The sequence below is a fragment of the Rissa tridactyla genome, chromosome 5 (genome assembly GCF_028500815.1).
Source record: "Rissa tridactyla isolate bRisTri1 chromosome 5, bRisTri1.patW.cur.20221130, whole genome shotgun sequence".
Classification (NCBI taxonomy): Eukaryota; Metazoa; Chordata; class Aves; order Charadriiformes; family Laridae; genus Rissa; species Rissa tridactyla.
The window spans coordinates 45,892,267-45,908,283 of NC_071470.1; the positions used below are offsets into that span (position 1 = coordinate 45,892,267).

The 16,017-nt window shown below is 43.0% G+C and overlaps 1 protein-coding gene across 2 annotated transcripts in view; it reads right to left on the reverse strand.

Moving 5' to 3' along the window:
• The window catches only part of FNIP2 (folliculin interacting protein 2), a 51,945-nt gene extending 43,560 nt beyond the window's left edge, over positions 1-8,385 (reverse strand). For both annotated transcript variants that reach the window (XM_054202854.1, XM_054202851.1), the window contains exon 1: positions 8,009-8,385. In XM_054202854.1, coding sequence (XP_054058829.1) covers positions 8,009-8,103 — 95 coding nt within the window. In that variant the 5' untranslated portion in view covers positions 8,104-8,385. The remainder of the gene's footprint in view (positions 1-8,008) is intronic.
• Positions 8,386-16,017: the final 7,632 nt, after the last annotated feature.

A 16,017-nucleotide genomic window follows, 5' to 3' on the forward strand; every position in this document is an offset into this window, starting at 1 on the left:
TCTTTACCCAGCTTGTTTAATCCAGCCACGTTAAAGAAGCCAGGACTTCAGAAACAAAAGGCCCATGACCTTTCCTACAGTCAGATGTGTCTTAAAAATTTGAGAGCATAAGTTAGAGCAGAGTGTTTAACATGAAGATTTTAGGTCATTTTGTGGAAACACGAAAGGAAAGATGACAGATACAAGCACTCAGTTGATTAGCAATAGCTGGGACAAGCTCATGTGCCCACACAGAAAAACAGAAGACAGACAAAATTTGTCTGAACATAAGCTAATTCTTTGAGTTGTCGTTTTAAAAAAAAAAATCTATAACTGTCTTTTCTAGGCCACAGAGAGCTTTAACAGTACAACATTATATTAAATTGTGTAAAGTGATCCACATTCAGTGAAAGAATAACAATTTAAGAATAACTTGCTTAGAACTACGTATTCAACCATTTGTAGATCATTCTTGCTGGGATTTCCTTCAAAAACATAATCTGGTGTACTCTGCTCAGATTTTTGGTACCCCTGAAGCCATGCATTCACATATCCAGGACCAAAAGTCGAGCAATTTCAGGTATTGGATAATATAGATTCAGAATTCAGTGCAAAGTCTCCACATAAAAAACCAGAGCACTGAGTTCATTCAAGCCACTGTTTTATTTCATAAAAGTCAGTAAACTTCATGACAATAAGAGCTAAGAACTATTATGCAAGAAACTTCCTGATTTCGTTATGAAGTACTATACTACAGTAAAGTGTTCAGATTTCTAATTTGAAAGTGCTAATACCAAATTCAGCCTGTTAGCACCTTTATTAGAAAAGTAAATAAATATTGTCAGGCTGTTTACTTAATACAGCTAATTTCATTAGCATGCGTGAAACTCCACTGAGCACCGCAGAGGAGAAAAGTTGAAGTGTATTACATTGAGGTGAGAACATGCTGCAGAGAAAGCTGCATACTGATTCAGTAATTACATCATACACAGCTCAAATTTCATCTCAGCACAGTCTATGGCAGGAAAATCATGAGTCAGTTTTAGCAGCAGCAAGTGTGATGTAAAACCTTCATGCCCATTTATCAGTGCAATGCTAAGTATCTCACCTATATCCAGGAAGCATACTGACTGGCAAAACAAGAGATATTTTGGCTGTTGGTCATGTAAAAGCACCTGAACTTGCCCTAAAGGAAGTTGGGAAGGCACTGGCACTCTAACTGAAACTCCTAAGGTAGTCCTCTCGGTGCCTCAGAAGAATGCTTTGCCTTGCAGTCTGAGCCGAAGTTTGTCTTGTGACCTCAGTCTTGTATATAAAAACAGGACATTGCTACAGTATCCAAGTGACAAACGCATAGAAATAGGGTAAATGGCAAGAAAGGCAGCAAGCACTGTTAAGATAAAGAGGAAAGCAGAATGGAGAAGAAGCTGTAGATTAAGAAGTGGAGGCAGAGCAAAGTCAGAGGAGATGATTCACGGCAGGCAAAGTTGCAGAACCACGTCCAAGCCTGTTAGTCAGATCAGCAGCATCTGACGCTATCGCAGGAAGTACATGCAAAGGTGCAGACACGTTTGCTGTCTTCGCACAAGCACCCAATTCAAAGTCCTCCTTTTCTTGCTTATTCTCTCTAGCAAGCCTGTTAACCACCGTCCTACAAAATTGCATTCCTCATCTTTTGCCTAACAAGTGTACCCATGGAAACCCTCACGTAGCAAATACTGATAATTAGGATAGCATGAGAACATTGTTCTTGTAACACTTTGCCTAAGCAGCATGCACAATGACAGCATGCTCTTAATCAAGGGTGTACTTAGTAGAAAGAACTGTTGACAAATATAAAACACAACACACACCTCTCAAACTGAGTCTTCTCTTCAGAAGCCACCCTTGAATGTCAGTAAGGTGCAAAGTAGGTTACAGATGAAAGCACGTGATTGTTAGTGTCTGAAGGAATACCTAAAGGAACAAGTATGTTACCAAGGTTTGTAGCACATATAGTCAGTATTAATCCAAAGAATTCTCTTTGCAAAAGAAGTCCTCAGCAGCTTCAATATTACTGAAATGCCAGAATAAGAAATAAATTGCTTTTATGAAAACAATTACTCCATTTTCTGGCCCCTCTGACACCAGCTGTTTTGTCACAACTATTCTCTCTGGGATTTTGGTCTGCTGTTACTCACTGTTCAGACCAAAGCTACCACAAAAGGCCACTACCATGCACTGGAACACCTACATCCCACAATGTCAAAGTGGGATGACGTGATGACTAATGATTACAACATTTTTGTCAAACCTCTTCCATCTTCCTGTCCTCTAAAGTTTAATAAAGGTATTCTGCTACTTCAACTAAGTTTACATAAGAAAAGTTAACAAAGTTTACACGAAGCCAGCCTCTACAGGCAATAAAGTTCTGCATCAGCTTTTAAAAAGTTTCTCTAAAAATTCAGCTTTTATGAATGCATGTCCACATTTTTCAGCCCCAAGCAGCCCTGTTTTCTCGCTCACATAAATCTATTTACACAGACAGACACCTATGTCCCTTACAGCATTAGCATCATTGCTTTAGATTGTAGTGTATTCTACTTCAAGTTGTGCTACCAACAAGGGGAAGTATCTCAGAGACTTTCTGTTGCTACTATTCCCCAAATCGCTTTCTACTCAGTGTACTATGTGGCAGAGTACTCACCTACCCAGTTTTGGACACATAAGCAGTAAAAACACCCCAAGACTAAAGAATAAAGCACCTACTATCCAATTTTGCATCAATTCAAGAGTCAGGCACGTAGAAAACACACTACTAGCTGATTATGCCACATGGATAAGTCACTTGTAAGTCAGAAATAAGATAACCCAGTGGCAAAACCAGTGTCATCAGTCAGGCAAGAATGCATTTTTTTCCATGGACTTAAATTAAATACCCAAGGTACATCCATGTGTCTCAGAACATCAGTAGTTTATGCATTTCCACCCAGTTTTTTAGCCATCAGGGGCCAGGGGGGAAGAGCTAGTGTCAGAGCAAAGCTAGAGGAGGAAACCAAGAGGTTGTTCAGTGACAGAAGTGTGTAGGGGAGGGGAAATCCAAACAACTTAAGAGGAGAACAATCTTGATTCCTGCAAAGCTCAGAAGCTGGAGGACTTGGGGTTGGTTTGTTTTCCTTCAAAACGGCCCCAGGCTGGAAGCGTGGTTTCCATGTCAAAAGACCATACTTTCAATCATTTCCTAAGCTGTTTTCTTGAGTGAGACTGTAATAAATCTCTTTCTGCAGAACTTGCTCTTTAGCTTTCATTAGTGAGGAAAGGCTAATGACAGAGCAGAGGTATAATACTACACCTTAAGGCTCACCTTCAGCTGTCAGTGAAGAGGTAGGTGGCTTAGGCTTGCTGTTTAACCTTCTCTTCCCCCATGCTCAGATCTGGCCCTGGGCTGCATTGCCCTTCCTACAGCATATAAAATAGTGATTTTCTTTCACATGCTTTTCAAAGGGTTTACAACCAGATGTTTAATTACATTTCCACATGTAAAGATGTACATGGCTCCTCAGTAGCATTACTGCTGTGTGGATGTCTACAAAGCTGCAAGAAGCTCAAGAAAAACCCAATTAGGCTACAAGAATTTACTGAGGTGTGTTTCATTTTAACAAAGATATAACAAACTGACATGCAAGCAGGCTCAAAGCTCACCACCACTTTCTTTCCTTATTCAGAAGGTGGAACATTGCCAGGCTGGTAATAAATGCTGTGAAATAATGCTTAGCAAGTAGGATCTCACCAAGCGTTTCAGCGCTATGACCAGAGGAATTACTAGTATCAGCTGCCAAACAAATGATCTCATATACCAAAGCTAACAAACTGTTACCAGCTAGATATCCTGCAGTTACAACATGACATCCGCTCCATTATAGACACCAGAAGGAGCAGCTGATACTTCAAGCTGAAGAAACAGCCCATTTGCAAGTTTCAGACATATCCAAAATAATATTTTTTTTATAAATAGAATCCACATAAAATGAAATTATTCCATTTTACAACATTCCTTCACTAAACATACCAATATCAAAGAAATTTGATCAGAGGTTACAAAGCAGACATTACACATTCAGCAGTGAAAGAACAGTCTTCCAAAAATTCCATGGCATTTCTTTTTGTTCTTACATCCCTGGTATAGGTACTTCATTGAAAAAAAAACATAACAGAGACTGAAACTAGTGTGAAACCTTAGCCCTCGGTTTAAGGATAACGTCAATCTTTCATGTTGAAAAGTACAGAAAAAAAACTGATGTGAAATCTTATTCTAAAATCAGGTAAAAACAATTATAGAGGAACTGCTATAAAATTAACTACAATCAAACTATCTGTAACCCATACCCATTTCCTTAAAGCCATCCCACAAACCTTACTCAAATATGTTTGGCACTTGAGACATTCTAGTCTTCAGATACTATGTGCTTATAAAACACTCTACTTAATCCCCAAAATTTAAAATTCATGGGGAGTAGGATGCTTTGTTTTGCTGTAATAGCCACCATTCTGCTGAGCACATGGCCCTAGTAACACTCCAAAAATCTGTAAATACTCTAAATCAATCTGTAAGGGAAGTAACATTTGATAAGAGAATAAGAAACATTAGGGGAATTTAGCCACATGAATATACATTTCTCGCACACAAGGTAATTAGGATTTCCTCAGAGTGCTAGAGGCTAAAGAGAAATATGTTGAACTATAGTCACTCCAGTGTCTGTTGAAAGGTATGAGTGTGTGTATATACATATATTTTTCTGTATGCACTATACACATGCACACACAAACACACATATAGATATTTTCAGTTAAGGGAAGCAAAAAGCAGCAGTAATAGAAACCAGAAGCTGAAGATCTGTGTACAAAACTGCTCAGAAGAAATACAATATTATATCACCGATACCCATCTGTTCTCCAGCTGGTTTATAATTTCTCTTTTAAAAAAAAGAATTAAGATATTCTACAATTCTAACTACTACCCTTCTACCACTTCATACTTCCATTATTTTGAAGGGAGGTGCAGGGCAGTAGAAAGTCCTACTACCCTAATAGCTCTATATTAACATCTATACCTCATATTTACTTTCTCCTCACCCAGCAAGTAAGGGTTGTGTTTACATGAACATGTAGTGCAGCCCTACAGGACTAGATCCACAGAGTGAGTTAATTGGTGCTAAGGACCTGACACCCACACTATACGTGTTCTGGGGTTTTACTTTTGACCAGCTGTAGTCTGGTCCCAGAGACTGAATGCCCATTAGTGGTTGGAGCACACTTTCTAATTTCATTCAATACAACAGGAATCCAGTTTACACACAGAAGCCACTTGGCTATGTAAGCCAAAGTGCAGTAAGTGGAGACAATTGAGAGGTTTTCTTTAAAAGAGCACTCCTGATCCCAATTAAGATGTTGACACTCATGCATCCAAGAAACTATTTCCTGTGGCTCCACATTCAGCTACAGGCACCATGCCTCTCTTTCTCTTTGAGGCTGTGCCAGCTCATCCCGGTAAGCAGCATGGACCTTGTAGCTTGCTGTTTTCTTCAGAACCCAGGAGAGGAAGCAGCACCAACATTTAGTCAAGATTTAGCTCCTATTAAAGGAAAGGAGGCAACAGAACAAGCACGCACAGTACTTGTTACAGGCAAGTCTCAAGCCTAGTTGATGGCCCTCTGCAACAGAGCTTTTCCTGGTGCTCCTGGGAAGACTAGGGAATGCAAAGATTCCTAACAACATGCTTGAAAAAAGTTGTCAAATTAAGTTAATTTGAGGAGGTATTATCTACTAAAGAAATTTCTTTTAATTCTGCTATTGTTCTGGGCAAGGAGGGTGTGTTAAGACACTTAGGCTTCCAAACATTCATAACAATTCAACATCCAAGCATATGAACTATGACTGGTCTGACAGGGCTGCTTAAGAAAGCTATACGCAGCAAGACCTACTGAATACGGAGGGACCTCACTAACCAACACATGAAGAGGGAATAAAAATAACTAAAATCCTTAAAAATATAGGCTTGCCATTAGAACAGAAAATGATCCTGACACTTTGCCTCTAACAGTGAGTGGCCAGCAGCATATGCTTAACACAGAAGCTAGCAAAGGATTAAGTCTTTGCTTTTACTTAGGTCCAATCACTTATCTCCATTCAAACTGAGATTACTGTCCAACAGAAAGTATATTAAAAGTGTTGTAGTAGAGCTTCTAAAACCCAGTAAGTATGCTCCTGCAGGTCACCAACAGATCACTAGAAAGAAAGAAAAAGCACTGCAGCACATTTAGAAGTCATAAGAAAGAAGCTTAATGCACTATTAACAGGCAAAAAAAAAATCCACATGCAAAATGCTTCAAATAACCCTATTAACCTTAAGTTTGCCAAAAACTAATCATATAGCAAGAGAATAGGGGGAAAGTAGGGGATAAAAAGAGCAACGGATACCTACAATAGTGTTTTAATGATAACAATTTTTGTCTGAAGTGTCACATCATTTACATGTTATTCAAACTGAAAACTGAGTGTGGAATATCTTACCTAAGGAATAGGAAGAAGAGGAAAACAAATACAAGCCCTAATCTCGCAAAATACTCCAGATGGAACAGTCTCACTGATTTTAATAGGGGACACATTGTGCAAGGAATCTGCCTTCATGGAGACTCTTGACGAATACAATAATCTTAAAACCAGAACTAACAGCATTGGTGTCTGATACAGAGTACTTGGTAAGATTTTTAAGTACAAGGCAAAACAATAGAGTTAGTCAAGAATTGTTATTCAATTTAAGTGTGGAAAATATATTTGTTTTCTTTCAAATTAAAGGAGATATTTAATCCATGAGGTGAATAAATGCTACAAGAATGAAATAGCAAGTACAGCTTTATAAGACTTTATAGTCTCCTGAGACTCACCAGCCCTGTTCTCTGGTATGAATGCAGCACCAGTACTGTGTCCTGCCACTGTCAAAGGAATCGCCTTATAACCCAAATATCCTAATGCCATTTTGATGTAACTCCATTTTTTCACCATGATCTTGCAACTTTGGCCACACAAATGGCCACGGCCCACACAGGCTGTCTTTGAAATTGTAATGGCTCTATGACTGTGATCTGCATACTCGGCACTATGGCACTTTGTGGATCGAGGTATTTTCCACCCCTCTCCCTTACCATTCTTAATAGCTTCAGCAGTGAAAGCCCATGTTCCAATTAAATCCTGTATATTATCTGATCACAAGACCAGTCCACTCATGCTGAGCAGAGAGAGGGACAGAACTTACGGGACACGCATGTGACAGTCACTCCGCTCACCAGGACCGGCTTGGTCTTGTGAGCAAAACAGATGCTAAAAGTAACAGAGCTCCAAACCACCAGCCTGAGCAGGATGCTGTCCCCGAGGGTTTAGAAAAACAGTAACAACTCAATATCAGACAGAGATTACATATGCAAGCCCTGAAGCAGCAACAGCCACCAAACCTCACCCTTATGGACTTGCGATACCACAGAGCGAGCAGTGGAAGGTCCCCGGCGCTCAGCGGGTCACCAGACCATGCACGTGTATGTAGGTCACAACGATTAAGCCATTTTTTGATTTTCCTGCGCTGGCGAGCGCTGAACGCGAGTCACGGCAGCAATCACGGGGGAGCGCAGGCACAGGGAGAGGCAGGCCCGGCGCCTCTCCCCCGCCGCTGCAGAGGGGCGGCCGCCGAGCGCCCCCCGACCCCAGCACGCCGCTCCCGACTCGGATAGAAAATGGCTGAGACGCGAGGAGAGGGGAGGCGGGGGAAGAGTCCCCCCCCCCCGCGCGGCGGTGTTTCCCCCTCCCCGGGGAACTTGGCCGAGGGGGAGCCCCGCGGGGAGGGGGCTGAGGCACACCTGCGCCCCGGCCCCTCCGCCGGCGGTAGCGGTGCCCTCCCTCCCTCCCTGCCGGCTTCCCCGCCGCCTCCCCCGCTGCCCGGCCGCCCCCCATGTGGAGCCGGCTGCGGCGAGCCCGGACCCGCCCTGCCGCCGCTGCTCACCTGAAGGCGGGCCCCTCCCCCGGAGCCCGGCCGTGGGGGGCCGCCGCGCTGCCGCCCCTTTTGTTGAAGAGCTTCTGGAGCAGGGTGGGGGCCATGCTGCCGCCCTGCCGCCGCCGCCGCTGCCGCCCCGCCCGGCGGCGGCACCGCCGCGCCTCTCGCAGCGGCTCAGCGGGCGGCGAGCGGCGGCGGCCGCCGCGGCAGCATCCTCCCCGCTGCCGCGGAGCCGCCCAGCATTGCGCGGAGGCGAGGGGAGGGGAGCGCCGCGCTGGGCCCGCTCAGCCGCGCCGCTCCCGGCGATCGCCCGTCACCTGACCGAGGGGCCGAGCCCGCCCGCCCGGCGGCGCTAGCAGCCGCCGCCCTCCCGCCGGACGGAGCACGGCACGGAACTGCACGGCACGATGCGCCGCCAGCAGCCGCGCGTCGGGAAGGGAGACACGAACGCGCCGCGCCCCTCCGGCCTTCCCCATTGGCTGGGGCGTGCCCCCCGCCCCGCCCCCAGCACGTGGTAAAGGCGCCGGAAGCAGGCTTAAAGGGCCAGGCGGCCTGCCTCGCGCCGGGCGGTGGCCGTTGGGGTCGTTGGCGGGGCGGGGGGGTAAAGAGAGGCGCGTGCCGCCGTGAGGGCTGAGGCTCCCGGTGGGCCCGCACGTCCGCCTGCGCGCATACGTTACACGTATGTTATATCTCCACGGTAGTAACGAACCGTCTGGGAAAGATTTAATCTGATTTCCTTTTTTTCTTCTTCTCGCCCTAGTCTCTGTAACGGCGGGACGAAGCCCCGTCACGGAGCTGTCAAAGTCCTGCGATTCCCTCCGGGAATCTTAACATAGACGTCAGTTCCCGACCAGGGAAGCGAGAAGTGTGTTGCAGGAAGGTAGCTCTGCTGGGACGGGGCGTATTTTCACTCATTTCTCTTTATTTGATCTATTTCGTTCAACAAATAATTAGATAATGATGCAGTATCTGGGGGTCGTTTTGAGGTTTCTGTTTGTTTGTTGACTTTGGGGAAAAGGGTTGTTTGTGTGGTTTTGCCCACAAGCAGGATAACACCATCACACACCCACTGAGAGAACTCAGCTTCAAATGCTCCTTTTTAACCTTTAGCTGCATAGCATGGTGCAGAAAAAAAGAAAAATGAAAAAAAAATAAAACACCACCCCCAACCAAAACCAGAGTCACAACAGCTTCTTCCTCTTTTCAGGAAACTTGGAGACAAGATACGGAGAATGGTGATCATTACAGTATTGTAAAGGGTCATTACAACTGTTGGTTGCAAATTCAACATCCTGTAGTGGCAGAAGTGGTGGAGGACATGCTAGTGCTTTGGAGCCAGCTTTTCGATGGCTGGAGAAGGTGCTTTATCTTTAAAATAAAAATCAAGAGATGACTTGTCTACTGGCCTGATAGTCTGATCAGCTGCTCACTCTGTAATACCAGATTAATTCTTGTAATGCCCAGCTGACCCTGTCTGGAGGCCTGTTCTCAGAAGGGATCACCATTTTGAAGGCTCTCAGCCACTTCATCTGTGAGACTGAATACCCAGCATAAATCTTTCAGCTTGCATGTTCTTACAGGTTTTCATTCTTTACTTCCACCATCATCACCAGATGATCCCAGTCATTAAGGTCAATCCACTCAACCAAAGCTGAAGGATGGAAAAGCGAGGGGACAGTGATGACAGTACACCGAAAGGGAAGTGAATAGCAGGGTGTGGCTGGACAAGATGAAAGACATCATGGTTGACACAGTAATCAGTGTGAATAACAATCTAGGCATCCAGCTCCAGAAATAAGATCTGGACAGTATTTCTCACAGAACAATCCTGAGAAACTTAAAAGTTCCAAACACCATGGCTGCCACTCTGTGGCTACATCTGCGTTAGCAAGTACTGCTGACCAGTGGGGGCAGAATTGTAGAGTAAAGCAGTTGTCTTATAGAACCTGATGTGGACATCAGGAACATTTTACAGGGTTTTATTTTGGACCATGACATCCTGTCAGAGAATCATAGAATGGTTTAGGTCGGAAGGGATCTTAAAGATCATCTAGTTCCAACCCCCCTGCCATGGGCAGGGACACCTCCCACTAGACCAGGCTGCTCAAAGCCCCATCCAGCCTGGCCTTGAACACATCCAGGGAAGGGGCATCCACAACTTCTCTGGGCAACCTGTTCCAATCTCTCACCACACTCAGAATAAAGAATTTCTTCCTAATATCTAATGTAAATCTTCCCCTCTTTCAGTTTAAAACCATTACCCCTTGTCCTATTGCTCCACTCCCTGATAAAGAGTCCCTCCCCATCTCTCCTGTAGGCCCCCTTTAGGTACTGGAAGGCTGCTGTAAAGTCTCCCCGGAGACCAGAGCACACTGAATTTGTTTCTGAAAAATATCTGGTTTAGTTTCATCTGAAAATGATCCACTTTGTATGTCCAGATGCCATTCCAAAATGTGAAGCAAGACAAAGTCAGTGAGGACAACTGGGAGACTGACTTTAAAAATGCACTTCTGATGCAAGCAAAAATGGCAGTGTCAATGACCCTACATGTTGGCTGATGCTCAGTGCAATATTAGTTCTCGGTGTTTTCTGTTAATGTCTGTGACAGTCACTATGATCTGAAATTGATAACAAACCATAGTTACACTAAGACATTAGTGTTCTGAAGGTTATTTCTGAAAAAAAAAATGATGGGGAAGACACAGCAGAATCAGCAAAGGACTCTGAAATAACTTTCACAGTCAGTATGCACTGTCCAAACTCAAACAGAGTTTGGCTACAAAGAACACCTGGCAAAGCAAACATGATTTTTCAGTAATCCATGAGTGCAAAATATGTGCAGATGCAAAGAAAAGAGCAATACCATCTGTCAAGCAAAGATCATTTACAGCAAGATAGTGTTTCTACAGCCCTCACTCTTCCAGGACATATAGGCATATGAGAATCAAAACCTTCTTTATAACACTCTGACTAAGGGTCGGAGTCTTTATGTGGAGAAAAAGACAATGTAATTGACGAAACTTCAGCCAGAGGAGCCAGGTTCTTAAAGTAGAAATGTATGGGACTTTGTTAGAAAGTTGTCAATACATAAAAAGGATATTCAAATCCTAGAATAGGTGAATGCTTGGATAAGCATTTCTGTGTTTCATAGAGCATAAATCTCTCTGAATATTCTCTCCTGAAATTGTAGGAACTAGGTTTTATAGCTAGGACAGGCTGGCTTAAAAGCCAAGTCTCCTTGGTGACACTTAGTTTCCCTGTCACTTAGACCTGGGTGAAACTTTCAGTTCCGCTATGGCGGCTTCCCTTCCACCCTGCTCAGTCCTGAACATACAACTCCAAAATGCTCCTAAACCTCTGTTGTCAGAACTAGGCTTTGGAAGCCAGAGCCCAGAATAGGTAAACTCTGAAGATTTAATAAAAAGTTGTTTAATCAAGGATGCTCATTAATGACTTACTGTTTTAGTATGGTGATGCATGCTGTATAGGTTCCATGAACACAGATAAGTCTTGCCACACCTTGCAATGCATCAGCAACATTTTGGATTCTGTAAAATAAATAAAATCTGATTTCTATTGCCACTTCAAACATGCCAAGTAATATGTGGTACCAAGAAATGCCTAGAATTATTCTCTCTCCATATTGGTATTATTACTATTTAGCACAGTAAGTCTAAATTACTCTCCACAGAGAATTTTAAAACCTATTATAAAATGCATTCCACTTTGCAAGCAAGTACAGAAACTGACAGCAATGGAGAGTTTGGAATTGCAGCCCTCTGCAAACCAGCTTGCCAATCCTTCACTGAACGGAGCGTTACCTAAATTGCTCTGTTGCTGCAGCAACTTTTCCCAACCCCCGAACAGTGCCACAAAGGTGCTGCCTTAATATAGATAAGCAGTTTCACTGTCTTTTAACATAGAAGATACAGTCAGATGCAGTCAATTGAAAACAAAAGTTGAAAGGAAAATGTTAATTTAATTGATCCAAAACCACTGGGAAGTATTGAGGTATGTAATGAAACATTTGATTTTCAACAGTCTTTGGTGTTAAAAATAGAGAAAGGCCAGATAAGAGGTGTCTTCTTTTAATCACCATAATTTAATTATTGAGTAATATAGTGAGAATTGGATTCTGTGAAGGTAATAGGTATTTACAATCCTCTGAAGTCACTACTGTTAACTTATGTATATCTTCCTAAAGCGAAGGTACACTACTTTTTCCTCCAGAAGAGCCTGTGAATGTTCAAATGCTGGTTTAGAACATGGTTTGGTTCCTCTCTACAACAGAGGTGTTAGCGTTGGTAGACTGTATTTCTAAGCCTCCTGCCCGGGGACTCCATCCAAAGCCTAGCTGGAAATCCTCATGTCCCAGATTTTCAATGGCAAAATCTGTTGTGGGACTTCCTATTTGCTGGTTGCACTCTTGTCTTTAAATCCACGCTGATGTAGTTCACCTCGGAGTCCAGCCTACCCCACATCTGATGCAGACCAAAAAGGCTTTCTACGTAATAAAGAATACAGTCATCATATTTGATATTTTAACACCTTTTGGTGACAGCTATGATGAACAGCATGATACATTTAACATGAAATTGCAGTAATATACAGGACATACATTTGTATCAAAAGTGAGGGCAGGAACTTAGCAACAAAACCGACATCCCACACCAGCACTGTGGCAACAGCTGCTAGAGGCTAGTTAACACTTTGGGCCTTTCCTTCTTGCAAGCCCTGGCTTGTACTGTTGTCAGGAGTTGTAGGCACTCTCTGCCATACCTCCTCATGTCCCAGGGTCCTAAATGCTACACTGGTTATTCACCCCTAAAACATGTTCTAAGCAGAGCTAAAATATATAGCTAAAAAGTCTTTTTTTGGCTTGGTTCTTAGCTACACCATTTCTTTAGGGATCAGCGTATCTGAAAATTGGTGATGAGTAAATGCATGACTTTTCTTTCAATTTCTGTCATATTATGTCAGCTCCGTGTTGACAATTTTCTTTTTAAAACATCCTGAGACAAGAACATATGGTTCTTTCATTGTTTAACATTGCCTTTTAATTCAGCTTAGAGGAATCGGCTCAGAGTCAATAACCGCTCTTAATCTGGGACCTCTTTATTCAGCTTTATACAGAAAAAGACTTAGTGCAGATGGGGAACAATAAGCCTGATGATGAGAAAACAGATTTATTTCTCTCTCTCCTGTCTCACGTCTCTCTCATGAAGGTGACATGCTTGATGCGCCAGGTCACATGGGAACAGCACATGATGCACCCCCTGTGTCACACAGCACAGGAATGGCTGAGTGGCTGCTCTATTTCACAGCAAGCAGTGAAAGCATCCTTACCAAGGCTGTTACCAAGAAATTGCATATCGGAAGCTTCTTGATAGCTGTTACGAAAAGCTGGTGAGGTATGTGTTTCAGTCGCTTGTCAGCTGGATCCCATCAATACTCCACTGAACCATATACTGAAGCTACACTTCAGTCCGGCGAAAACCCCACAAACATATGATTACTCCTATACAAACCAAAATGGCTTTAAACATGCTTAGACAAGGCAGCTCTGCACTGAGCCAAAGCACTCACCTTCTGGTGGAATGAACATGTTTAAGCTTCTGTTTTCTTCACGGTGCCAAATACACATTTGGAGGTGGAAAAAAGAGCGAGAAAATTAAACAAAAAGCAAAAAATCCTAGTCTGAATGTGTGCATATTTGCCCATCTTACACAATCAGTAACAATTATAAATAATCTTTATTTTACAGTTTATTCTTTCGTGAATGCTATTTGACAGGCTAGAATGATAAGAAATAAATTTGCTTATTGTGCCTTCCATCAGAGTACAAGTTTTAGAATGATATATGCATTTCTGTGCATTCATCAATGATAGCTTCTTTAGTCAGAGAGGGAAGGTGAAACTGAAGATTTTATAACTTGCTGGACACAGAAGATCCACATCCCTTTCTCTGACTGATCTTTGAGTTCAGTTAGGCTGGAGTGTCATACTCCTACAAGCATGATGTACTTGGTGGAGACCTGTACTTGAAGACAACGGCTTCAAGTTTTTAGCACCTCCAACATGTGTTTATCTAACGATAATACTCAAACTAATTTTACTGGGTAGCCAAAGCTGTATGTGCAGAAAAATAAATATCTGAATTAAAACCTTTAACAGATAATTCAGTTATAGTGCCTATTTTCAATGTACTGCTTTACAATTATTTGCTATGTAAAGTATTCAAAGTGCCTAAATATAAGAGATATTTTGGTGATAGGAAACATTTTTAAATTACAAGATCACAAAGCATTAGAGGATCATAAAGATGATTTTGCTGCTTGAAAACAGAGATTTTAGAGGACTTTATAAAGTAAGTCTGACTTTGAAAGAGATTACTTATCAATTTATTGTGTAACTTAATATATTAATTTGAACATAAAATCACTCAGTAAATTCTCCACAGAAGTCACACCATACTTGTTTTTTACAATCTGTCAATGACTATAAATGAATCTATATAGTAATTACACTACTGCAGTGCTTGGGAGATACTCATACAGCTCACATATTGTCCAGAATCTCCTGCTGGCACTGAGAAAGTTGCTTAATTTCTCTCTTGTTCAGCTCACATCTTTGAATAAGCACAGGGATTGCCTCTTTCTTTGTACCTCTAAAGTACCTTGCACATAGAGACTTCCGAGCAGCTACTATAATATGAATTACTAATCTAGAATCTAGACTATTCCAATTTGGCCAGGAAAAACACTGCAGGGACTGTGTAAGTCTGCTCCTGGAAGAATGAATCACTGCTTCTCCCTGACAGGAAGCTGCCAACAGCTCTTGCGGGGGACACACACCAACAGAACACACTTTACTCTGATGTCTGCTAAAGAAATCTCTTCTAGACCGTACTCACTTGGCTAGCAACCGCCTCACTGAGATCACTTCTCCTACGCCACTGCTCCTCACCTTTGCTCAGCGTAATGATAAAAATATCTCCGCCAGTGATCATGGCCAGATGCCTGGTGACTTACAGATGACTCAAAGCTCTGGTGGCCTCTGACATCGTGGAGCATGTGAAATCCCTGACACAGCTGGATGACCTGGCTCAGAGAGAGAAATGCCTTAGCGTGGTTCCACTGATTCCTTACTGAGTGTTCCCAGATGGTAGCAGATGGCTTTTCCTTCCGTTAAGGGTTCCCAGATGCAACATGCAGCAGCACTTGGTGCTGATCACCTTTTCTATCCAACATCTGTACAGAGGCTGTAGGAATGATCACGATTATTAATATCAATGATACTTTATCTTTTATTTTGATCTGGGAATTACAACTGCCCTCTGAGACATCTGAGAACATACTGAGATAGACAGGAAGACCCAGCTTGATGAAGCTCAAGTCCAAACACACAAAGACGACATGAATTAGAGGGGAAAGCCTTTGGAGGAGGCTGTGAACCAAAGAATGAATGCAGTGTTTTCTGGGTTGGATTAGATAAATCCAGGGAATAGAGAGGCTCATTTTCACCAGCAGCATTCCCACAAGGATGGTTAAGGTAGCAAGAGTCAGAGACCAGCACTCTTTCCGCCCCTTCTGCTGTTGCCTCAACACACACCTTGCCTTCATGATGCCAGTGAGCATGGGATGTGTCCATGTTGCCCCTTCATCTGCTTGGGAATATGGTGTCTTGAGGAACCCCAACAAAGTCTGTTGATGGTTTTCACATCCGTTGCTCAACACAAGTGGCTGAAAGAGATTGTTTGCCTCCGAGCATTTACCATGATACTCATATTTTGCGAAGAAACACATTTTGCTTTCAGACCTTAAGAAGACTGGAGCTATTCGGTGTTTCTAAACATTTATGTGGCAACAGCCACTGCTGACAATTTGCCCATTTTTCAGCGCTCGCAGCTGTTCGCAAAGCCTGCACTTCTCTCATAAAACTATAAACCCAGGCAAAATCACAAATCCCTCTCCTTACCCGTCTTTCCAGGCCTTCTGCGTGTGTACACACCCTCAAGA